We start from the raw sequence: 23,189 nt of genomic DNA, 5'->3' as shown, positions 1-23,189 counted from the left end.
TTTTCATAGCTCTTTTAATGCCTTTTTAATAATTAATTCTTTATTTTAGCCTTTTTAGTAATTAGTTCTTATGTAAATATTAATTTTTTTAGTGTCAGTCTCCCCTAGCTTTAGGTTCCATGAGGACAGAGGCCAGATCTGTGTTTTTCCAGAATTGTATCCCAAGGATCTAGTCTAGTGGCTGGTACTTAGAAGGTGCCTGATGTCTTTTGATGGAAGGAATGAAGAGTTTGGGTGGCTTGCTCAAGGTCATTAAGATAGTAAGTGGCAGAGGATTGAAATTAGGTCTGTGTAATCCTGACAAATCATGTGGCCCCTTGAGCCCTTTCCACAGAGGGATCTGGCTCTCGAGGTTAAACTGAAATCTGCCTCCCTGTGCTTTGCCCAGCTCAGCCTCAGTCTCCTCCTCTGTGGCTTCTGTGAACCTTGGGGTTGCTGGGGCCTTCCCGATTTGACAGGCTTAGCTGATGACTTTGTTGAAACATTGTGGGATTTGATCCTGTCTGCCTGTTGCCACATTAGCCTTGTGGGGAGAACTCCAGAAACTGGGGGCCTAACAGACATTGTCCTGGATTCCCCTCCTACTGTCATTACCTCATCCAAGCTCCCTTTGATCCTGCATTCTTTGCCCCAGGGTCCTGGAGTGGAACTCGGGGCTGATTTGAGGTAAATCTCTTCCTGATTTGAGGTAAATCTCTTCCTCAGGACTCCAACCCACCTCCTGAGTTGGAGGATTCCTACTTCTTTTACTGCCAGTGCTGTGGGCCGGAGTGAGTGGTCATCTTTCTGTGCTACGTGATTGTACAGGGGCTCAGTCCCAGAGCTGGATCCAGACCTCTTGGTCTCTCCTCTCTGCTCAGTTGATGTGCCTAGAAGTTCTAAGCCAGAACACATTTCAGAACCGTCAGCCTGTTGAGCTCTGGAGAGGTGTTTCTCAGAGGTTCCTCCCAGCACTGACATTCTCAGATCACAGCTTTGGAGCGTTGCATAGTTAGTGCACTCCCGCTGGTCTTGGCCCCGCCCTTTGACTCGACCTTATCCTTTTCTACTGCCTTTTGCACTCTTGATAAACCTTTTGAAGAACTAGCCATCAGTGAGCTAAGTAGGTGATCTGTCTGCAGCATTCAGCAAATGTTGATGGAATGACTTGGGTCGGAGTCGGAGGGCCTAGGTTCTGATCCTAGCTTGTTTCTGTCCTCTGGGTTTTGTTTTCCCCAGGGACAGGGCTGCTCTGGTGTTGTGTGATAGTGAGTCAGCCCCCCCACCCCCCGCCCCGCCCCCCAGGCCTAGGCCACTGCAGACAGTTTTGCAAGAGAGTGAGGTGGGGCTGCAGGCAGGAAGCTCTATATTCATGGATTCTTGAGGCAATGTGACATCTCTCCATTCTGCCTTTGGGGAATGTTGGTATCAGGTGGCAGTTCTGTTGGCCAAGCAAGGCCATTCCTCAGAAGGGCAGCTTGGAGTAAGGGAAGCCCCCAGGCTGTACTGGGTTCTGGTGGGCCTAGCTGTGTCTGCTCTGGGTATCCTTGCGTCCTCCTCTCTTACTCCTTGTCCCAGCACCTGCTGCCCTCTCCTCCCCTGCTATCCCTGTTGCAGCTTCAGGTCTTTGGCTTTTTCAGAAGACAATGCTTCAAAACAAAAGAAAAAACAGAGCAAACTGAAGAAAATAACAAAAGGGCAACGCAGTTAATCTACCTTACAGACAGAGAAAGTTGTAATAATAAATGCAGAAGGCTTTTAAAAAATGGATTATGCCGTTTTGCAAGATTAAAATTCTGGAGATTAGTTGCACAACAATGAATATACTTAACACTAGTGAACTGTACGTTCAAAGATAGTTAAAATGGTAAATTTTATATTATGTGTTTTACCATAATAAGTAAGCTTCAAGTCTTTTTTTCCTTGGGGTGAGGGGGAAATGCTATGAGCTATAAACCGTTACAAGGAAAGTATGCAAAATTTCAAATTTCTCTTTGGAGCATGAGATTTGTTTTCTGTTGTAATTAACTGTGGCAATAAATAATCTAAGTAATATATATTCATTAAGGAAAATTTGAGTCCAGAAAAGTAGGCAAAAGGAAAAAGTCATCTATGACCCTACTGCTGAAAACATCACTGGTGTGAACATTGACATATTTCCATTTGATCTTTTTTCTTTGCACAGATTGGGCTCGTCTTTACATATGGTACCACATACTGTGTCTCCAGTTTTGTACCCTGCTTTTGACAATGTTATATCTCAGGCTTCAGTTGACTGGCTGCCTGTTTAGTCCCTTGAGTGTGTACCATCATTTATTTAAATCTTCTTCTTTTGTTGGGTATTTATCATTATTTCCATTTCTTTGCTTTTTTTTTTTAAATTCTTTTTTTTCATTGTGGTAAAGTTTTATGTAACATAAAATTCGCCGTTTTATTTTTTTTAATTATTTTTTAAATATTTTATTTTATTTTTTTGAGGAAGATTAACCCTGAGCTAACATGTGCCACCAATCCTCCTCTTTTTACTGAGGAAGATTGGCCCTGAGCTAATATCTGTGCCCATCTTCCTCAATTTTATGTAAAATTCACCATTTTAGCCATTTTTAAGTATGAAACTCAGTGCATTAATTGCAGTCAGAGTGTTGTGCAACTATCACCAGTATCCATTTCCAGGATATTTTCATCACCCCAAACAGAAACTCTGTGCCTGTTAAGCAATAACTCCCCAATCCCTCCCCTCAGCCCCTGGTTACTTCTAACCTGCTTTCCATCTCTGAATTTGCCTCTTCTAGATATTTTACATAAATGGAGTCATAACAATATTTGTCCTTTGTGTCTAACTTATTTTACTTAGCATAATGTTTTCAAGGTTCATGCATATTGTCCCATGTATCAGAAACTCATTTTTTATGACTGGATAATATTCCCTTATATGGATATGCCACATTTTTTAATCTGTTCATCTGGTGATGGATATTTGGGTTGTTTCTGCCTTTTGGTTGTTGTGAATAATGCTGCTCTGAGCATTGACATACAAGTGTGTGTTTAGTCCCTGTTTTCGTTTTTGGGGGTATATAATCTAAGAATGGAATTGCTATGTCATTTGGTAATTCTGTGTTTAACTTTTTGAGGAATTGTCAAACTCTTTGCTTCTTTAATTATAAATAACGCTTAAATGAATATCTGTATGCATGAAGCTTTTTTGACATTTCTACTTATTTCTTTAAATTTCTTGAAGTGAAATTAATGGGTTAAAGGATGTGACAATTTGAGACATTATGCCAAATGCTGTCTAAAAAGATTGATCCTTTTTTGTTGCTGTCACAAGTGTCTGAGAATGCCCTTGTCACCAAACCAACACTGCACCAGATATTTCACTGTTTTGAATCTTGGAGAAGAGATGTTGTCCATCTCTGATGGCACCATAGTCTGGGCACAAAGTGGCTTCCCTGACATAGCCCCTGATCACCAGCCCTGAGTCCTTCTCCTTTCCATTCTCCTTGTCCCAGCCCAGTCTTCAGGTCCTATTAGATCCAACTTCCCAATCCGTCTCTGGTCTATCCCTTTCTCTCCATCTGCCCAGCAAAGATGAGGTCGATTTGGAGTATAAAAGATGTTCTCTAGCTCTGGGGCTTCCCGTTGCCATTTTGCCTCCTCTCCAGAAGACCTAAGGCCTCTGTGGTACCTTCCCACTTTGGCTGATTCTCACATTTTTCCTGTCTTTTCCTTCTGCTGTTCTCTCCCAGTTCTACAGCAAGTCGGGCATGCCTACCAAACACCTCTCGGACAGCGTGTGTGCTGTGTGTGGGCAGCAGATCTTTGTGGATGTCAGTGAAGAGGGCATCATCGAGAACACGTATAGGCTGTCTTGCAATCACGTGTATCCTACCTGGAGCTCCTGGGCCACATCACTCCTGCCACATGCACACTCCCAGTCAGGGAGGGAAGGGGGGCATGCTGCCCAGACCTCTGAGTGTAGGAGAGTCACAAGAGGGCAGACATTTGGGTGATGTGCCCTGCTAGAGAAGCTGACACCCAGGAGTGGGAACTGCAGCCTTCCTCGCTCTTTCCCACAGATGGGAGACTTCTGTAAACAGTATTATTTATAGCCGGGCTGGATCAGAAGGGAGCCTGAAGCTGCACTAGCTATCCCAGAATTGGATTCATCACAGGGGAGGAGCATCCTCTAACTGGATCCTTCAATTGCAGAATCACTCTCCCTGAATGACACTTCTGATATTTATCATGTACTTACTCAGCTCCCATTCTGTGCATGTATTATAGATATAGACAGATATCATTATCCTCACTTCACGTATATGAGGAAACAGGTTCAGAGAGAAGGGACTTGCCCAAGATTATACAGCTGATAAGAGGTGAAGCCAGGCTTTGACCTTTCTCCAGAGCTAGCACATGGGCACCTTGAAGACGGGCACGGGGCTGGAGGGCCATCCTGGCTGCCCACCATTTTCCTTGACCAGTGGTGCTCAGGTTCCACGAGTTCTGCATCCGTGGCTGGTGCATTGTGGGAAAGAAGCAGACGTGTCCCTACTGCAAAGAGAAGGTAGACCTCAAGAGGATGTTCAGCAACCCGTATCCTTTGTTTTGGGTTCTTGTTGGGGGTGGGCAATGGGAAGAAAGTATTGGCAAGTGTGACCGTTCCTTTGGGTCCTCCTGGGGCCCTTCCTCTTGCCCCCAACCTGGTACATGTCCATCATTCTGCTTGACTTCAGGTCTAGGGAAGTCGGGGTGGAACGTGGGGCAGGACTGGCAGCTCAGCACCTCATCCTCGTTCTAGATCCCTCAAGGTTAAATTGGTAGTAAGCAGCTGCCATGTACTGCTCACTTACTGTGTACCTGGTACTGTGTTAAGTGCTTTATTGTATTATCTCATTTGATTCTCCAGCAAGTTTATGACCTCGGTGATATCCTCATTTTACTAATGAACCATTTAGAGGTTGAGTAACTTGTTCAAGGTTACATAACTAATGGGTGATGCCTTACCTATGACATGCAGGGCTGGAGACCAGCTCTTTGCCTGTGCAGGGCCTGCAAGGTGCAGGGATGGCTGAGGGCACCCTACCCCCATCCACTTTCAACACAGGACTTGTGCTCCTCTGAGCTGCCACTTCCTTCCCTGCCAGCCCTCCCCACTTTGCCCTCACCCTCCTCTTCATCCTCACAGTCTGTCTGTTAGAAAGTGCCCAGCCACTTCTCTGCACCTCCCCCCCTTCACTTCCCCTGGGATCTAGGAGCCCAGCTTTCTCCCCTCCCATCTCCCAGCAGCCCTTTCTCTCCTGTCTCCTGGACACTAGCTGGGTTGTGCAGGGGCTACTGTGTTCCCGGCACATTCCCACAGTCCCTGAACAGGAGGCTCTGGCCCATCCCCTTCAAGGTTCCCTGCTTGGTTCTTCCAGTGTCTAGTTCAGGAACAATTAAGTTACTCCATGGCCAAGCTGAGGCTTTGGGCTTCCTTAGTTCTCAGGGACTGGGCTAGGCTGGTCTGTCTGATGCCTTTGGAACGGTTCCCCTACAGTCTCATGAGGTTCAATCTGTGCTTTCCCCAGAGCTGGAGTCCCAGGCTCCCTCTCCAGATGTCTTGCCCAGCAGTTAGCTGTAAAGCGAGAGGAAGGGAGCTTATCTCCACGGCTGCTTGGCCGCAGGAGGGCCGAGTGCTTAGTGCCTCTGAGGGGGATTCCCTGGAGCCTCTGCTGAGGGTTTTCCCCTGTGACTAGTTTCTTGCTCCCTATTCCCTTCTGCCTCTGCCTCTAGATTCACCCCCTTCCTTGACCTAGAAAACCTTCCATCTGGGACATTACAAGAACCTTTGGGTTACCTTATCCCACTCCCAGCCTCCCTTCAGCCATTGTCGCAGATACATTTGCAGCAGTCCCGGATTGTGTTCTCTCCCAGTGGCGGTCCCGTCTTAAAGAAGGTGTTACACAGGAGGCCCTCTCTGCATTTTGATCACAGAGAGCTTAGTTTCACCTCTCCACCCCATCCCATGTCTGTCCTGTCTTCTGCACTGGTCCCCTCTGCCCTCCTCCCATTCTCTGGGTTTAGCCCTTCATTCCAACATGGAGAGGCTGGGTGGGGCTTTCTAGAAAGCAACTTCCTCTCTTTGTAGCCTGATTTCTGTAGAGCAGCTAGAAAGTGTGGGCAGACCCTGCCGTCCATCCCCTAGACCGACCTTAGCAGGCTCTAACAGACAGCCTCTTTTCTTTAACGCACTAACAGCTGGGAGAGGCCTCACGTCATGTACGGGCAGCTGCTGGATTGGCTTCGATACTTGGTGGCCTGGCAGCCTGTGATCATCGGCCTGGTGCAAGGCATCAACTACATCCTGGGCCTGGAGTAGTCAGGAAGAAGAGCATCCTCCCACCGTCGGCCTCAGGGCATCTCCTCCCTGCCCTCCAAGACCTCCTGGTGGGAAAGACTCAGAGGGCACTCGGGCCACTCAGGACCCTCCGGCTGTGTCCGGGCTGGGGAGGGATATGATGGAGAGCCGGCCAGTGGGGCTGTCAGCAGTGGGGGCTTTTTAAAAGAAAACTATTTTGATGAATATATTTAAAAACCTTTTTTATTGTGGAGCATAGGAATTGCCCTAACTCCTCCAGGCCTCACCCTCCCTGCTTGAGCAGGGAGGGAGCTGAGCCACAAAATTTTTGGTTTAAAGGAACCTTTTCAACTCTGGCTGAGAGTCTCAGCCCACCCCTCCCCTTGCCTTCCCTCTGTGGGGCTCAAGCCTGGTGTTCTCTGTGCAGAAAAGCTGAAGAGCTCCAACTGGTACCACAGATGAGCCCTGGGGGCTGAGATGTCTTCCCTCCTCCCCTCTCTGGGACATGGGGTGGGTGTTGCATCTGACTCTATCTTCCCCTGTCCAGGAGCTACAGGCTGGTTGAGGCAAGTGGAACCTTGTTGTGACTTTTCCAACGAGGGAATCCCCGGGACCTCAGAAATCTTTGAGGATTTGTTTGGGGGCAACCAGAAGCAGTTAGCAGTGTGTGTAACCTGCCCCTGAGCAGGGCTGAATTCAGCCAAGGAAGAGCCATCTGTATGTAGTTGGGCCACGGAGCAGTGATTGCTGTCAGCAACAGTGATTGAGGGCCTCTTGTGTAAGCTGATCCTTTACTGTGGAAGTGGTGACATGTGCCAAAGGCCACTCTGCCACATCACTTCCTTCCCTGAAAGCTTGAGTGAGAGTGTGTCTGCACGTCTGTATGTGTGCGACAGAGGGACTATGACAGATGTGAGACTTCTCCCTGTCATCAGACAGTGTTCCCTTGAAGCTAGTAGGGGATTCCCAGCCTGGGGAATATCCCTGTGTCAGCTTCGTCATTCATAGGTCCTGCCTGGTCCTGGCAATGGGAGTGGTGGGGTGGGTGGGAAGAGGGTAGGGCCCAGGTGAGTATGGGTTCTGAAAAGGGGTTCCAGGTAGGTCCCAGCCCTGGTGTTAGGAGTTTTGAAGGAAGTGGGAGGGCAAACATGGACTTTTAGCACTGGGTTCCTAGGGAATATGGCCCAACTGGGCCTACCCCTTCAAGGGCAGCAAGAACCAAGCAGGATCTTGTCACTCCATTCTGAATAAAGCTCCATGAGCTGGGTTGGAAAGCTGAACATCCATCTTGCTTTTCTTCTTCCCACCTCATTCCCTGGGGCTCTTGGGGGCGCCTTGCCTTTGCTGCCTGTCAGTGCTCCCATTTGAGCGCTTGGGGTGTGGGAATGGTTGGCCTGCCCAACATCCTTTGGAGTGGTGGGATGCCAGGTTCCTGTCCTGTGGCAGAAGGGGCCCTGGGGCATCACTGGGCTTTCAGACTGAGGTGACTCTATCCTCCACTCTTCTCTTGGGCCACTCTCAACTTTGGCCTCTCTCACCCAGCCGTGGCTTCCCATGGCTTCCACTGCTCATGCCAGTGGGCCCCTCCTCGGAAAGTGGACTGGGGACTGATTGGAGGGTCCAGGGATCATCCTTTCACTTTTGTCACCTGTATCCCCACATCAGGCTCCTGTGAGAAGCTGAAGCCAGGCTGTCCAAGGCTCTCTTTTCATACTTCAGCAGTCCTGAGTCCCGTGACCTCCAGTGGCCCAACTCTGGTCTTTGTTACCCTCTAAGGTGGAGACCTATCTCCTCTGTCTCTACCATCCCCACCCCCATCCCACAAAGGACGGTGTCTCGCAGAAGCCCTAGGTGGCCTTGCCTCCTGACCTAAGTGCTGGAGATACCCATGTTTCTAGGGAGGCGTTTCCCTGCGATTTGCAGCCCAGGAGCTCCTGGGTGGCTGGGTGGGAGGTAGGGGAGGAAGACGTCAGCTAGAGGCCCAGAGAAGAGGATGTAACTTTTAGTCGCCTATATCTAAATTAGGAATATGAGTCTATTCCCACCAAAAAACCCCTTGGGATTGCAGCAGATGAGATGATATTCTGACACATCCTCCAAACCCACTTCCATCTCCTGGCCTCCCTGGCTCTGTCTCCAGCACTCCCATCCTCCTGATCACGAAAGTCACAAACCACAGACACTCAGGTCTTGTCCTTCACACTTGATGTACGCATGCACGGGCTCACCAGTCCCGGGTAGTTCTGCCTCTGCAGACACTAGCATGACCCTGACAGTGAGTGCCTCACTTGCCTCACCTTAGTCCTGGCCCTGCCACAGCCTCAGTTCCATCTGTCCCATTAACGATCGCGCTGACATATTTATATAGCTCTGTTGTTCGAGCCAGGGCTGGGCTACTCCCCAGCTTCCTACTTCCCTGGGAAGTGCTCTCTCCTCCTATTAGGGTCAGCACTCCAGCTTGTGTTCCAGGTTCTCAGCTTGGCTCTGAGAGGGTCCTGCAGACAAGGCCAGGAAGTGCTCGTGGTGGCTCACATGGAGGCAGACACAGCTGAGCCGTGGACCTCCGAGAAGGGAGGATTTGAAAAGGAGAAATCTTCAGGCTTGGGAGCCAGGTAGGGGGAATCTAGACTTCTTGGGGAACCTAGACCTCTAGGTCTGGCTAAGGGGCTGGGATGAGAACAGTGAGAAGGGTTTAGGGGGATGATGGGTGGGTGTTGGGAAAGGCCAGGATGTGGATGGGCTGGTGTGACATTGAGCCTGAAGCAGTCAAAGTGATCCAGTTTGGGGTCCTCAGTGCCTAGGAGAGTTGTCCCCTTGAATATTGGTGTGAATGTGAAGGAGGGAGCAGGAGGCCTGCTCACATAGAAGCGAAGGCCTTGCTCTGAAGAGCAAAAGTGGACAAAGTTCTGACTCTTGGCTGGACAGAAGAATTGATCTATGAGAGACTTTCATTAATTCATACCCTGTGTGACCCTGGGATGGTGAGGCTAAGTGTGGATTAAAGACCCCAGTCTGATATCTGGAGAGTAGGGGTACTGAGAGTTAGCAGGAAGGTTCCAGGCCACTGTGAACTTTGGCTTCAGAAGAGGCACTGTGTGCAGAAACGTTGAGAAGTGAGCCCAGACTGTTGTCATGTATGTGTACCCTCTGTTAGTGGCCCAGAGTCTGCTCTGAATTCCCTGGTTAGAATAAAAGTGAAAGTGAAATAGAGGGGAGGGGAGCAGTGCTTTCCCAGAAGGATTTCACTCTATCCTGCCCTTCCCAGAACCAGCTCTGGCAGTGAAGAGAGTTTTGCCTCCTTTTGTGACTAGCTAAGTCCTTGGCCCTCTTTGGGCCTCAGTTTCTCTAGCCCTGTAACAGAGGGATTAGATTGGTGTAGTAACCAGCGTTATGTTAAGGTAATGAGAGTGAGGGTGGGGGGAGACTGTTGCCAGATCATCCTCTAGCTGTGTCTCTAAAGCACTGAGAGAGCTCCAGCCTAGGCTCAATGCCTGTCCTCTGGGAGTCGTTGACTGGGATGGATGGACAGGACAACAGGACAGAGTAAACAGCAATGCCTGGCAGCCTACTGAAGATTCAGACCTAGGGAGGAGCTGTGGCGTCCACAGGAAAAAGAGAGCCAGGGGGCCGGCCCTGTGTCCGAGTGGTTAAATTCGCACGCTCCACTGCGGCGGCCCAGGGTTTCACTGGTTTGAATTCTGGGCATGGACGTGACACTGCTCATCAGGCCATGCTGAGGCAGCATCCCACATGCCACGACTAGAAGGACACATAGCTAAGAATGTACAACTATGTACTGGGGGCCTTTGGGGAGAAAAAGGAAGAAAAAAAAAAAAAAGAGCCACACATACAGTGGGGATCTGGGCAAGCCACTGAGGAGATGTGGGAGAAGTAGTTTATTCACCATTCTCCTCCCCCACCTCCTCCCAGAGAGGAGGAAGTTGTCACAGATATATAGAGCCAGGCACGGCAGCTCCTGACACATGCATCATGACGACGAGACGGAACTGGACACCAGGTGGGTTGTGGGGCTGTGCATGGGGGAGTCGGGTGGTTGGAATAGGGTAGGGTCTGAGACCAGAATGGAGCGATGGGGCCTGCTCTGAGCCTTAACCCCCAGGTCAACTGCACTGAACTGTTTTGCGATTGCTTTCAGCCTCCCTTCAGATGCTATGGCTCTCCCTGTGCTCCATTCAAAAAGGGCCAAGAGGTGGGGGCTGAGGGGAACCTTCTGCCCCTCTGGTTCCCTGGGCAGAGCCCAGGAATCTCTGGGTCAGAGTTACATCCAGGCAGCAGCTACCTCTCCAGCCAAGATCCAGGCCCAGATGCCAAGCATTCCCAGGCAGACAGCCACTAACCTCTGTGACTGTCCTTTCCTCAGACTCCAGCCCTTTGTGGGCCCGGCTCCTGTGTGTCCACATCGTCTCCTGCCTGGTCAGAGCTACACCTCTACCTCAGGCCACCACAGCTACCACTGTCTCAGCTGCGATCACGAAGGACCCCTACCCCTCTTCGCCCTCAACGCTCCTAACAGCTAAGCGGTGTCCAGCATTGGAGGTGACCTTGCCAGAAGTGGAAGTCCCACTGAGTAAGGAGCAATTCTGATGGGAGCCCAGGAAGGCACAGAGGTCAGAGGGTGGGCCATGGGGACAGAGGGTCCAAGGGTGAGGTTGACTCCCGAGCACCCCCACCCACCTTCTGCCATGTAGCCTACCACCACCCAGGCCAGCTTGGCTGAGCACTCAGCATTTTCCTTCTCCCACCCAGAATTCTGTGGGCACAGGGCCCAGCTCCTAAAATGCTTCTTATCAAATGGGACCGAGAGAGTTCAGACATAAGGAGTGGTCAGAGGGCTCCCAGAGCCTTGGTTGCAGTGTGCTCCAAGGTCCAGCCCCTCCCCTCAGAGCCCGCCTGCCCTCGGGCCACCTCAGAGGAGCAGTGGCCTGTTGGTGCTGCCTCCTTGGCCAGGGCTCCTGGAGTTAGCAGAGCTGGGCACGAGAAAAAGGTCATCGTGAAGAAACAAGGTCAGGAGTCGTCACCTAAACCAAGGACCTATCCCCAAATTCCTCTTGCTCAGCTCTGGGCCTCCCTTGTAGACTACTCCCTTATAGTCCCCTTTAAGGGACTAAGTTTCCCACCTGGGTGGTGTGCACAGCAGCATTCCAGGTTCCTGAATTGTGGAAACTGGGGAGCTGGGCAGGGTGGGCAGGCCACAGCATGGCAGAGGGGAGGGTCTGCTCTGTGGAAGGGCTAAGAGCCGCATGTGTCTCCAGATGGAACGCTGACCTTGTCCTGTACTGCCTGCAGCCGCTTCCATCACTTCAGCATCCTCTACTGGCTGGGCAATGGTTCCTTCATTGAGCACCTCCCAGGCCGGCTGCGGGAGGGCAGCATGAGGTGAGGGACATGGCGGCGAGGCCAGCAGGAGGGAGGTCTCTGCCTGCTGTCTTCTCATGGCCTTTCCTTCTCTGCTCTAGCCGGGAGCACAGGGGCAGAAGCACCCAGCTGTGGAGAGCCTTGGTGCTGGAGGAGCTGAGTCCCGCCCTGCGCAGCACCAGCTTCTCCTGTGTTTTCACGGATCCTGAGCAAACTGTCCAGCGTCACGTTGTCCTGGCCCAGCTCTGGGTGAGGAACCTGAGGAAAGGTTTCCAGGGACAGGAGGAGCTCTGCTCCAGCGTGGGAAGAAAAGGGTGGGCTCTGCCCAGAGCAGGCTCCAGCTAATGCCCACCATTCCCCAAGTCCCCAAGCCTGAGGTGGAAACTAAAAGGAACTCAGGACAGACAGGGGAGCATAGCCAGGAGGAAAGTGACAAGAGATGTCTCTTCCCTCTTGGCCCTGATCCTTGTTTGCCTTCACTTCCCCAGGCTGGGCTGAGGACAGTCATGTCCCCGACTCAAGAAGCCCCACCTTCCAGCGGGTCCCCTCTTCCTCACCATCCTGACAGGTGAACTCTGAAGCCTGGTTGAAACGCCACCTCTTCATCAAGGTCTACGCTCTCAGGCTGTGTTCTGCATCGACTTAATGTTGTGTTTGCGTTCTCTTGTTTTCCTCTAATGGACTGTCCCAGGGAAGGGATGCAGGCAGAGGCTGACTTCTGATCCACGGCTGTATCACTGTCATACCCAGCAAGGCCCACAATGGGCACTCATAAATGATATTTCAATGGAGGCATGCTGACATCTGCTCAGTCATTTAGGCCATTGTTCCACTCACAGAACTTGGCCCGTCTCAGGAGAGTATGGGAAGAGAGGGACTGCCATTCAGAAGCTAAAGACAAAACTAGATTTAGGGGACACAGGCCCTCAGGAGAGAAGAGGACAGGTTGTAACGCTCCTGAGGAGCAGAGGCCCGAAATGGAGTGTGGAAGATCCTGTGGCCCCAGAAAGGCCAGGAGAAGGGATTTGAGAGAAGGTGGGTGGTCCTGGAAGACTCCGCAGGGACAAAGGTATACACAGAAGAGCCCAGGCTGCTCTTCTTTTCCCACACAGATCAAGGCAGCTCAGCACTCACTCAAGGGAGAAAAATAGACTTTATTTACAAGTAATAACATTTAGAAAAGATCCATCCCTGGCCCTTAAAAACCTTCCCATCACTCCAGTCCTACCCCAGTGCAAGTCTGGGGAAGGCAGCCCTCCCACCCCCCTTTCCATCACCCTCCTGCCCCCGAAGCATGGGCCTATCTATCCTGGAAAAGAGCATCCTCTGGGCAACCCGAGGGTAGAGTGCTCCCACCAGGTCAATGCCCAGTCCTGGACTTCAGGAGCAGCAGGGACCAGGGCCTGCTCCTCCAATGGTCCCTTCTAGATTCAGAGGCTGATAGGAGGACTGGCTGGGCCCGAGGACCCAGCCACTCAAAGCCAGCCTGAAATCTGGTTGTGATGCAGAAGTGACTTTAAGAAAACATCAGGAGACAAGGTAGACAGAAGACCCAGACTGTCCAGACTCCAGGCCTCCTGGGCCAACTCTGAGGACACATCTGTTCACCTAGTGAAGGTCCAGGTACCAGGCCGGGGTGTGGGCAGGCATCACTGTCTCTAGGGGTTTGGCCACTGTTGGCCTGGGAGCTGAGAGAAGGCACTGAAAGGGATAATAGATGGAGAAGGACCAGACGAGGTCAGCATCAGGAACACAGGTGGGGCCACTCACTGGTACTGACCCTTTAGTGCTTTGCCTGAAAGAAAGAGAGAGAGAGAGTCACTTGGCTGGATGAGACTTGTGATGCCAGCCTGCACCAGCTGGCTCAGGAAGACCTCTTCTGGCTCCTGTACACCCGACTAGGACCCCTTCCTTGGTGTGGCCCTGGACCCATCTACCTTCAGGTTACCGGTCACTGGCTGTGCCTGAGCAGCTCTGGGTGTTCTCGGTAGGAATGGAGTTGCCTGCCTCCTCTCTCAACAGTGAGCAGCTAACCAAGACAGACAGCATCTGTTCTCAGCGGCCAGCCGCCAGCGGCCTGGCTCGGCCCTGCCTTGGAAGCCACCCCATAGTAGTCTGGGGATTGCCCATGCTTCTATGGGGTTTCGTAAGAGTTGAACCCTCCCCTGTCAGTGCCTCCACCTTGCCCTTGGCCCGAGGGGTGGCAGTGGCAGCAGCCATGGCAGCAGCAGTGGCAGCGCTGGCTGTGGTGGTGGCGATGCGAGGAGAGCGGCGGGTTCCACTGCGGGTGGTCGGGGAGGCCTTGGATGGGGCTTTCTTTGAGGTTCCCCTCCGCAGAAGGCTATTCCCGAGCTTCTTGGGCGTGTTGAGGATGCTGAAGGCCATTGACTGGCGGCGGTCGGCCTGTGGGAAAGAGCTGTCAAACTGGGAGCTCCCCCGCTGCCTTCCCAGGCAACCTGCTGCTCTAGGGCTCTGCCAGCAAGGCCCCCTAGAGGCTCCCTTCAGCCCTCGACTAACCTGTTTAACAACAGCTGGAGCTGCTTTCTTCTCTGTAGTGCTCTGTTTGCGCCCTTCATGTCGGTCCCGGGGAGTCAGGGGGCGTGGGAAACAGCTGGTGGCCTTCTTAGACTATGGGGAAGAGGACAATGAGGCAGACAGTGGCAAGAGGACTTCACATCTACGGCCAGGTGTCTCAGAGCTGAGTGGACCTTATAAGTCTATTTGTCCAACCAGCACCCTCACTCAGAGCCAGAAGGCTCCCATTTAATCCACTTTTCAAACTTGGTGAGCTGGGCAGGCTGCCAGATAGAGCACAACACAGGAGTCAATGTCGCCTACCTCGGGGGTGCCAGGGCCCTGGTGCGGCTCTGTTGAGACTCGTTTGCGTTGCTGCCGGGTGGTGATGCCAGCGCCCTCAGCTATCTGGGTTGGCTGCATGCTGGCTCGGCGCAGGGTCTCCCGAGGGTCACCAGTTTTCATCTCCTCATCTGTGATGGTAGCCAAGCTCAGGGAAGGCTGCATGGGGTGGAAGAAGTGGTCAGTGGATCCAAGCTGTCTGGAGATGGAGCAGGAGGACTGCCCCAGAACACTCTTCACTGGCCTGGCATATGGAGCAACTGAAGCCTTCGTATCGCAAAAGGCCTCACTTCCTGTCGTCTTTTCTACCTCTACCCTGCAGCACGATGGCCATAGAAGAGCAGTCCCAAACAGACCTCTCAGTTCCTGCCCACCCACAGTGACTTCAAGGTCACCCTCCTCAGCAGGCAGCACTGGGGAGGAATGCCAAGGGAGGAAGAGGTGAGCCAGTGTGGGCAGGTCCTGTGCAGATGACCCCAGAGCTCACCCTGGACTCCAGGGGATAGCAGGTCTTCAAGTGCGGAGGGCAGACTCGATTGCGCTGCTGTAACTCTGCAATTCGGTTCCAGTCGTCCAGCTGCTCGGGCTCATCCTGGCAAGTGCCCATGTAGAAGCTGTTCCTTCCTGTGGAGGGCAGAGCAAGTGGGGCTAGAAGGCCAGGAGGAGTGAGGGTAGAGGCAGCAGGTTGCCCACTGGCGCTAGCATCTTGCCAGCCTCCCATCCACCTGTCCCGTGGACTTCAAGCCCAGAACCCAAGTCCTGCTCTGCTCAGTGCTGCAGAGATGGGAGCAGGGCTCACAGCCCGTTCTAGCATCGGGGCTGGCTCACTGCTCTTTCCTTGAAGAGGTCAAAAGAGGTCATACGCAGAAGCTATGGCACCAAGAGAAACTAACTGAGGGCCAGGAATTGATATCCAGGGGGTCCCTGAGGGTAAGAGCCTCCAAGAAGAATCTGAGGAGAGAACACTGGCGAGCCCGGCCCTTCCTGTATCCCCTCACCACCTGAGAATGGGCACGGAGGACTCGTGACAGCAGCTGAACATCACTATTGTGCTGGGAATCGCAGGCTCCTTGTGCGAGCATTTCTGGTTCACCCTGGCTGAGATTAGCGTCAGTCTGACTTCCTAGCACAGCCCCTTGGTGCAGGCAGGGCCCCTGAGGAGGGCAGGTGAAGTGCTGGAGGGTAGCCAGGAAGTCAGCCTGGGGTTTTGTCCCTTCCCTGTTTCCAATCTAACCTTTGGGCATGGTAAGTCCCAATCATCCCCTTACCTGGAGGGGCCCCACTGGACACTCCAGCCTGGGAGCGACGAGCAGAACTGCGAGTGGTGGGCCGGTAGCCAGGCAGGCTGAGCAGAGCTGAGTTGCCATCGTCCGGAGAGCCCAGGCGGGCTAGAGACTGGGTAGAAGAGGTGGCTCGTGGGCCAGCCTGAGAAGCAGGGGCAGACTGTGTGCTATAGAAGGATGAGTTGGCGCTGTCTGGCTCCTCCATGTCTAGCTTCTGGAAGAGAGGATGAATCTGTTGCGGTGGGGTGGGGCTATAAAGAAGCCTCCTGTTCCCATCCCTAAAGTGCCTCAGATTCCACAAGTCTGCATGTGTTCCCACACTGCTTTGCAGGGGTCCTTAGCTGCATGTCTGCAAGAAATGGGCCTTGTTGCCAGAATCCCGCACAAGGTACTAAGGCTCTCAAGACTCTTTCCTATCCATTTTTCCATTGAGTCTACTAACAATGCTTTGAGGGAAAGAAGGCAGAGTGTATCAGTCAATTTTAGAAGTGAGGTGCAAATAAATGAAGTGACTGGCTCAAAGGACACACAGCTATAAAGTGGCAGAGCCAGGGCTGGAACCCATGTCTCCTGAGCTAGTCAGGCCCATCCCACAGCCTCCACTGTCCCTCAGCCCAAGCTTGCCAGGGCCCTGACCATCTTTTAGAACTTTTCCAGCTTCTTGGTAGCAGAGGGCACCCCGTACACATAGGTGCCCAGTGCTGCATCAAAGGCACCTCTCTCCTCCCCAACCTCCTTGGGGTATGGAAACAAGGGCCAGAGCCCCCAGCCTGGCAGGCAGCCCACTGGGGCCACCACAACTCATCTCGGCTACCCAGGGGGTGTGCTGGGAGGCACAAGCTGGGCTGCAACTTCTCCATATTCTCTCCCTTCAGCCTCACAGGGTCAGTGCTACATAGGGAGAGGACGCCAGCCTTAGAGTCAGTGGTTAGGCAGCCGTTTCCAGCCCTGCCCCTTTCCACAAAAGAGGCCTAAGCAAGTCACTGCCCTTTCTCTCAGCTTTCCCATCTGAGAGAGATGAATTGGTCAGCCCTGCCTGCCTCTCAAAAGCTGTTTTGAGGACCTGATAGAAGGATGCTCTTGAGAGGAAGTAAGCGTTACTGTCCTACAGTCCTACTCCCAGCAGCCTGACCTTGGTCATGGTGATGTTGATGATTTGCGTGGTGCGCCGACGAGCGGAACGGGTCTTCCGGCCTGAGTCCAGGAAGACATCCCCCAGGGAGTCCAGGCTGCTCTCCAGGGGGGCCTGACCCCGAGCAGGGATGGGGGTGAAGTAGAGACTCTCCAGGGATTCTACCTTGGGGGGTAGGCGCTGGGAGATGGGCGAGGCTGGCTCTCCAGGGATGCTGGTACCGTCTGGCTGGGTACGAGGCAGCTTGCTGTAGAAAAGAAACCTGCTAAGGTGCCAGTCCTGGGGCTAGAAGGCAGTTTGTCCATCCCTTTGCTCCAAATGACCAGTTCCTACATTTATTACCAGCAGAGCAGGTCACGCACCCATTCTCTCTCTGATTTTTGAGATACCCAGGAGAGCCATTGACCTGGGCCCTCCCTTCAGTCCACTCTCCATCGCTGGTGAGCCCATCCACTCCCATGGCTCTTTGAACTCCCCAGTACTGGCAACTCCCAGACTTCTGCCTTAGCCTGGACCGTGCTCTCCAGACCCATATATCCACTGCCCCAGACATCCCCCCTGGATACCCACAGCTACTCCACAATGAACAGGGCCCAAACTAAGCCCATCTAGCCTGTTCCTCCTCCTGTATCTCCTATTTCAGTTAATGGGAGCAGCTTCTACCTAGGCCCCCCAGCTATGAACATGGACGTAACCCTACTTTTTCCCTCTCCTGCCAAACCCAGTCGGCAAGTCTAACAGTTCTCCTAACCGCACCCACTCCACTCTCACATCCTTCCCCAGTCTGCCTCATCAACTCTCACCAAGATTTACAACAGCATCAGAGAGAGCACCAGTGTGGTGACAAGCAAGGACTCGAGCCAGACTGCCCGAGTTCAAGCCCAGCTCTTCCACCGTGGGACCTTGGGCGAGTGACTGCCTTTCTATGCCCTAGTTTCACGTTAAAAGAGAAAATTATAGGGCTGTTGAGGGATAAATGAATATCTTTCAAATGTTTATAACAATGTCTAGCAGGTGTAAGTGTTTGTTTAATAAAGACAAGAGATATGTTTCCAGTCTCAGTTTCTACACTGGCTCTCAGATGATAAGATGCAAATCTGACCACAGACTGCTCAATTTCAAACCCTTCCAAGGTCCCTCAATGCCTTTAGGCTCAGGTCTAAATGCCAGCCTCCTTCAATGGGCTGGCCCGCTGGGATCAGGGCCCGAGCCCTCCCAACCTCACTTTCCAGCCCAGCCAGGCTCTTTCTCAGCCTTTGCTCTTGCTGCTCTTCTCTGTCCACTGGGCACACTCCCACAGCTCCTTTCAAGACTCAGAGCAGAAATGACAGCATCCATGAAGCCTTTTCTGACCACTTGTTTCTTTTGACTCCTGCTGTGCCCTACACAAACATCTGGCATAATACATGTAATACTTCTTCTTTATTCTTCTCCTCTAAGAATAAGCTTCCAGAGGGCAAAGGGACCACATCGTTTATCTCACAGCCCCAGTGCCCAGGATACAGCCTGATCAACAGTAGGCACTCATGGACAACAGACGGAGGGAGGCGGGATGACTCCTGACCTGGTAATAGTGAGTGGGGTCCCCTCCTCACAGCTCAGATCCAGGCTGTCAATACTCAAGTCCAGTTGAGGCTTAGCCTGGGGCTCCCGGCTCTTTAAGGCGTCAGTCGACACCTGGAACTTGCCTAGGTCCCGAAGCTGCTGGTCTGCGTGGGCAACCTGAGAAAGAGAGGGCCAGGGGAGAGTGTAGAGAAGCTTAAGGCAGGGGTGGCCTAGAAGAGGAGGGCACAAGGCTCCAATACGACAGGGGTGATGGAGTCTGTACAGCCAGATACTTACCTGTGCTTCCAGGCTGCGCACCTGGGCAGTAAGATGGCGGCAGGTCTGTTCAGCCTCCTTGGTCTTCAGCCCGGCCTGCTGCAGCTCACGGCTCAGCCGTTCGGCTTCAGCCCGCAGCTCCTTGTTTTCCTTCTGCAGCTGCTCCAGGCCCCGCAGCTGCTCCTGAAGCTCTTGGTTCTGCTGCTTCTTGGCATCATAATGGGTCTTGGCTTTCTCCATCTGTGTGGACAGACAGGGTGGGTGGTGAGGGTGGGACAGGAGGGAGGGCAGAGTGGGCCAGGTCTGGGCTCCTCACCTGCAGCTTGTAGTGCTCAGCTGCCTGCTCCTTCTGGCTCAACTGGGCCTGCAGCTCATTCAGCTGGGCCTGGAGGCGTTGGGCCTCTTGCTGGCTCTCACCTCCCTGGGCCTGGAAAGCATGAGAAAGGCTGCTCAGGGCGGCTGGTCTGGCTGCTCCACCCAACTCCACTGACCTGCCCTAACCTCTTGGCTCCATGGGTGTTTTCAGATTCCTGCATATTCTCTCAAGACACACAAAAAATCCTTTTACCTCCCTCCCAACTCCAGCCTACTGGAACACCACACACCCATCAAGCTCTCTGCAGGAACTTTCCTTGAGCAGCTAACGCTGTTTCTGGGAGAGCTGGGACACCCCATCTTTGGTTTCTTTGAGACCAGGCACAAGCTGTCTCATTCTCTCTCCACAGTTACATAGTCATTCTCTCCTGCAGGAAGGGAACTGATCCTCAGCAACCCAGTGTAGAGCACAGAGCTAGGCACTTGGCATGTGAGGTCTCTGAGGACACATGAACTCAATTCTCAAAACCACTCTGGGGGGCTCCCTGGGTGGCGCAGCGGTTAAGTGCGCACGTTCCGCTTCGGCGACCTGGGGTTCGCAGGTTCGGATCCCAGGTGCGAGATGGCACCACTTGGCAAGCCAGGCTGTGGCAGGCATCCCACATATAAAGTAGAGGAAGATGGGCACAGATGTTAGCGCAGGGCCGATTTTCCTCAGCAAAAAGAGGAGGATTGGCAGATGTTAGCTCAGGGCTAATTTTCCTCAAAAAAATAAAAAATAGAAAACCACTCTGGGAAGTAACTTTATCTCCCTTCCAGAGATGAAGAAACCGCTCAGAGATTTAAGCAAATTGACCAATCATAGTGACTAAATAGCAGAGCAGGATCGGAACCTTGGTCCACCTGACTCCAAAGCCTGTGTGGGCTCATTTATGATGCTGGCACTGCCTCCTATCAGACTACAGACTCCTTGGCAGCAGGGCCTGTATCTGATCCTGTATCTGATCCCCTGTCCACCTGCGATGCCAGCAAGTTCTTAGTTTGCAGTAGACACTGGACAGGACCATCTGGCCTTACCTCTCCTACATCTCCTAGCACTGGAAAGGCCCCCAAAAGGAGCATAATAAGCATCTGTTTATCACCTAATCATGACATGGTGTGGAGTACACGGAAGTGAGCTGGGGAAATGAAGCTCTGAGCTCCCACTAACTCCTGTGACCCACCAGGGCTTCAGCGAGTCCCAGGGCCACTGGTGCCCAATTCCTTTGCCCCTAAGTAAAAGCTGTGGAGCCTAGAATGTCAAAAAATCAAATATTAAACCAAAGAAGGGGGCCAGCCCAGTGGCACAGCAGTTAAATTCGCATGTTCCGCTTCTCGGCGGCCCGGGGTTCGCCAGTTCGGATCCCAGGTGTGCACCGCTTGGCAAGCCATGTTGTGGCAGGCATCCCACATATAAAGTAGAGGAAGATGGGCACGGATGTTAGCTCAGGGCCAGTCTTCCTCAGCAAAAAGAGGAGGATTAGCAGCAGTTAGCTCAGGGCTAATCTTCCTCACAAAAAAATAAATAAAAAATAAAAAATAAAATAAATAAAGCAAAGAAGGTGAAAGCATTAAGAATATTAAATTGCACTGTAATATTAAATGTCGTGACATTCTTCTTCCTTGAGGCCAGACTATCTACACCAGCGCTATCCAATAGAACTTTCTGCAATGATGGAAATATTCTGTACCTGCCCTGTCCAATATGATAGCCACTAGCCACACACAGCTATAGAGCATGGGAAACGTGGCTAGTGCGACTAAGGAACTGAATTTTTTATGAAGTTTGAATTTAAATTTAAATAATCACACATGGCTAGTGGCTACTGTAGTGGACAGCAAAGGTCAGGGATGCGAGCCACTCTAGTCTTCCCTTGAGAGTTCCCAGAAGGCACATGCAGGCACTCCTGAACCACAGCCAGGTCTCTTAAGGCTGCCAGGCCCCCAGGGTGCCCCTCCTCTGCCCCTACACCCATCGCAGCCCAAGGGCTTAGAGAGCACCTTCCCACCCCCATCCTCACTCTGAGGCAGGCAGAGGACAGGCCCATCCCCCAGCTGTCCCACCTTCAGCTTCTGCTGCTGCGCCTTGCTGGCCTGGTCGTGGTCAGCTAGCTTCTTACTCAGTTCTTCCACCTGGGGCAGGGGAGGGAATAGAAGAAGAGAAGACTCAGGAGGCCTTCCCCTGGATGTCCAGATAAATTACGGTGTCTCCCCAGACCAATCCCCAGGGTTCCTAAAAGAAACTCAGGTCTTTTCTCCAGCCTCCAACTAGGGAACAGCCTGCTGCCCAGGCTGGTTGGCAGGAACAGAGTAAGGTGACCCAACACCCAGGTGCTGCCATAGCCACCTGCCCATTCTTGCCTCCACCCCCAGCATGCAGAGCAGAGGCCTGCCCAATCCCTGCAGCCGCCAGATTCAGCAGAATTGACTATGGGGAGTTGACACCTCACCACCACCTTACTGCTGCCGTCATTCCCAGCCCCGATTCTTCCAGGTTGGGGAGAGGACCAGAGGACCCGGTCTATAACTCTAGCAGACATACTCAATGAATACCCATCCCTCCTCCTCCCAGAAACTGCCAAAGCAAAAGCCCACAGGTGCTCAGACCTCTTCCCAATATCCACAGGCCATTAGGGCCGGCACCAGCAGAGTGGCTGCTGTGGTTAGCATAGGGGCTCAGACTGCTGGAAGACAAGAGCAGGGGCCACACAGGTACTCAGAGCCCACCCTACTCCCACAGAGAGGAAGGGCAAAAGGAGGAAGGAGACAGGAGGGAGCAGAACAGCCACAGCACCCCTGGCTCCTCCAGACATTCCGGGAGCTCAAGCATGATCGGCAAAGGCGAGAGGCAAGGGCTCCATTCCTGTTTGCCATTCGTTTTGACTGTCGCCGGCATCTCAGGCTCCTTGGTGATGGGATGAGAGAAGGGCCCAATTCCTCAGCAGGCCTGAGGTGACTGGGGAGGGGGGGGGTGGGGGGGGCGGTGGAGAAAGGGTGCTAGGGCAGCATAGAGAGATCCTTGTGAGAGCGAGGCAGCCAGACCATGCCACCTCCTCTGGTGGAGGTTCCTCCTGCTCCTCTCCACCTTCGCCTCCCGGCTCCCAGACATCTCAATACTGCACTTGGAGTTAAAGCCGCACAGGGTGATGGGCAGACATCCTAAGCCCACAACCCTCCCTAACCTGTGAGGGCTGCCTTGCATATCACCTTTGTGGCTTCTGCGGGAAAGAAGGGGACTGTGTTAAACAAGGCCCAGTCATTCTGCTATTCCTCTAAGTACCCCAACTTGGAACAGGACTTGGAGGTTTGGGAATCCCAAGGACTGTCTGTCACTGGTTCCGATATGGGAAAGATGAAGCCTACCCTAGCCCTTGTCCCTGACAGGCAGATGAGAGAAAGGGCAGAAGGGTGGAGAGGCCGACCTGGGATGGGTGGGATGAGGCCTGAGAGAGGGCCCAGCACACTGCACTCCTGGGCAGCCTGGGCCTGGATTCCACGGCTTGACCCTGCCCCCTTCACAAACAGTTTGCAACAGGACCTGGCGAAGGCAAGCTGCAGCCGGGGTCATGCATCAAAACTGGTCACCGCTTAAGCAGCCAGCATTTATCGAGGACCCCAGGCATTACCTGCTTAGTTTGCTCTCTCTGAAATACCTCTAGCTGCTCCACCTGTGCATGGGGGAGGAGCAATGGAGACAGTGAGAGGAGGGCCAGAGGCACTGGCCCTGCTGCCAGGCTGACCTCGCTGAGGCTCTGATACTTTCTCCCAAGGAACTAGACTTCCAGTAATTAAAACAAGGCCAGTTTGGCTCATTCTGGTCCCCAGTGGCTCATGGGGCCTGCACTACAGGTGTGCCTGCTCACCACAGTGTGCCTCCAGAATGGGCTGATGTCCTTCATGGCTTGTCTCTCCAGGGACAAAGTCTTCAGGGAAAGGGAGGCTATTGATATTTTCTTTAGGACAATAAGGGGCAACGGACTTGAACTCTGCCAGCCACCTCTCTTCTGCCACCCAGTGAATGAGGGGAGACAAGACACTGTAATGCGGAAGC

General features: G+C 52.7%; 3 protein-coding genes across 52 annotated transcripts in view; 2 read left to right on the top strand and 1 right to left on the bottom strand.

The window, feature by feature from the left end:
• Positions 1-7,596, top strand: part of RNF121 (ring finger protein 121) — a 76,962-nt gene extending 69,366 nt beyond the window's left edge. The window contains exons 7-9 of the mRNA XM_001496568.5: positions 3,726-3,859; positions 4,471-4,572; positions 6,217-7,596. Coding sequence (XP_001496618.1) covers positions 3,726-3,859; positions 4,471-4,572; positions 6,217-6,337 — 357 coding nt within the window. The 3' untranslated portion in view covers positions 6,338-7,596. The remainder of the gene's footprint in view (positions 1-3,725; positions 3,860-4,470; positions 4,573-6,216) is intronic.
• A 622-nt stretch (positions 7,597-8,218) lies between these two features.
• IL18BP (interleukin 18 binding protein) lies at positions 8,219-12,483 on the top strand. The gene is made up of 6 exons (XM_001499451.5): positions 8,219-8,928; positions 10,247-10,334; positions 10,698-10,904; positions 11,590-11,713; positions 11,794-11,941; positions 12,181-12,483. The coding sequence occupies exons 2-6, from the start codon at positions 10,307-10,309 to the stop codon at positions 12,262-12,264; spliced, it is 591 nt and encodes a 196-aa protein (XP_001499501.1). The 5' UTR covers positions 8,219-8,928; positions 10,247-10,306; the 3' UTR covers positions 12,265-12,483.
• Positions 12,484-12,826: 343 nt separating this feature from the next.
• NUMA1 (nuclear mitotic apparatus protein 1) overlaps positions 12,827-23,189 on the bottom strand; it is a 68,548-nt gene continuing 58,185 nt past the window's right edge. For 10 of the 50 annotated variants that reach the window (XM_070274499.1, XM_070274507.1, XM_070274504.1 and 7 more), the window contains 11 exons: positions 21,203-21,271; positions 19,101-19,211; positions 18,806-19,024; positions 18,528-18,685; positions 16,964-17,210; positions 15,817-16,045; positions 15,036-15,172; positions 14,531-14,707; positions 14,210-14,320; positions 13,874-14,095; positions 12,827-13,487 (listed from right to left, as the gene is read on the bottom strand). In XM_070274499.1, coding sequence (XP_070130600.1) covers positions 13,476-13,487; positions 13,874-14,095; positions 14,210-14,320; positions 14,531-14,707; positions 15,036-15,172; positions 15,817-16,045; positions 16,964-17,210; positions 18,528-18,685; positions 18,806-19,024; positions 19,101-19,211; positions 21,203-21,271 — 1,692 coding nt within the window. In that variant the 3' untranslated portion in view covers positions 12,827-13,475. Of the gene's footprint in view, positions 13,488-13,873; positions 14,096-14,209; positions 14,321-14,530; positions 14,708-15,035; positions 15,197-15,816; positions 16,046-16,963; positions 17,211-18,527; positions 18,686-18,805; positions 19,025-19,100; positions 19,212-21,202; positions 21,272-22,764; positions 22,807-23,189 lie in introns of all 50 variants that reach the window. The other 40 variants (XM_014741558.3, XM_070274484.1, XM_070274482.1 and 37 more) reach the window with 7 other exon arrangements.

This window comes from Equus caballus, chromosome 7 (genome assembly GCF_041296265.1).
Source record: "Equus caballus isolate H_3958 breed thoroughbred chromosome 7, TB-T2T, whole genome shotgun sequence".
NCBI lineage: Eukaryota > Metazoa > Chordata > Mammalia > Perissodactyla > Equidae > Equus > Equus caballus.
The sequence above is the reverse complement of the archived record's forward strand: the minus strand, read 5'-3'. Positions and strand labels throughout refer to the sequence as shown.

Coding starts and splice junctions, on each gene's coding strand:
- IL18BP (XM_001499451.5), top strand. CDS start 10,307: ATGACGACGAGACGGAACTGGACACCAG. Junction 11,714..11,793: donor CTGCGGGAGGGCAGCATGAG/GTGAGGGACATG, acceptor TCTCTGCTCTAG/CCGGGAGCACAGGGGCAGAA. Junction 11,942..12,180: donor TTGTCCTGGCCCAGCTCTGG/GTGAGGAACCTG, acceptor TCACTTCCCCAG/GCTGGGCTGAGGACAGTCAT.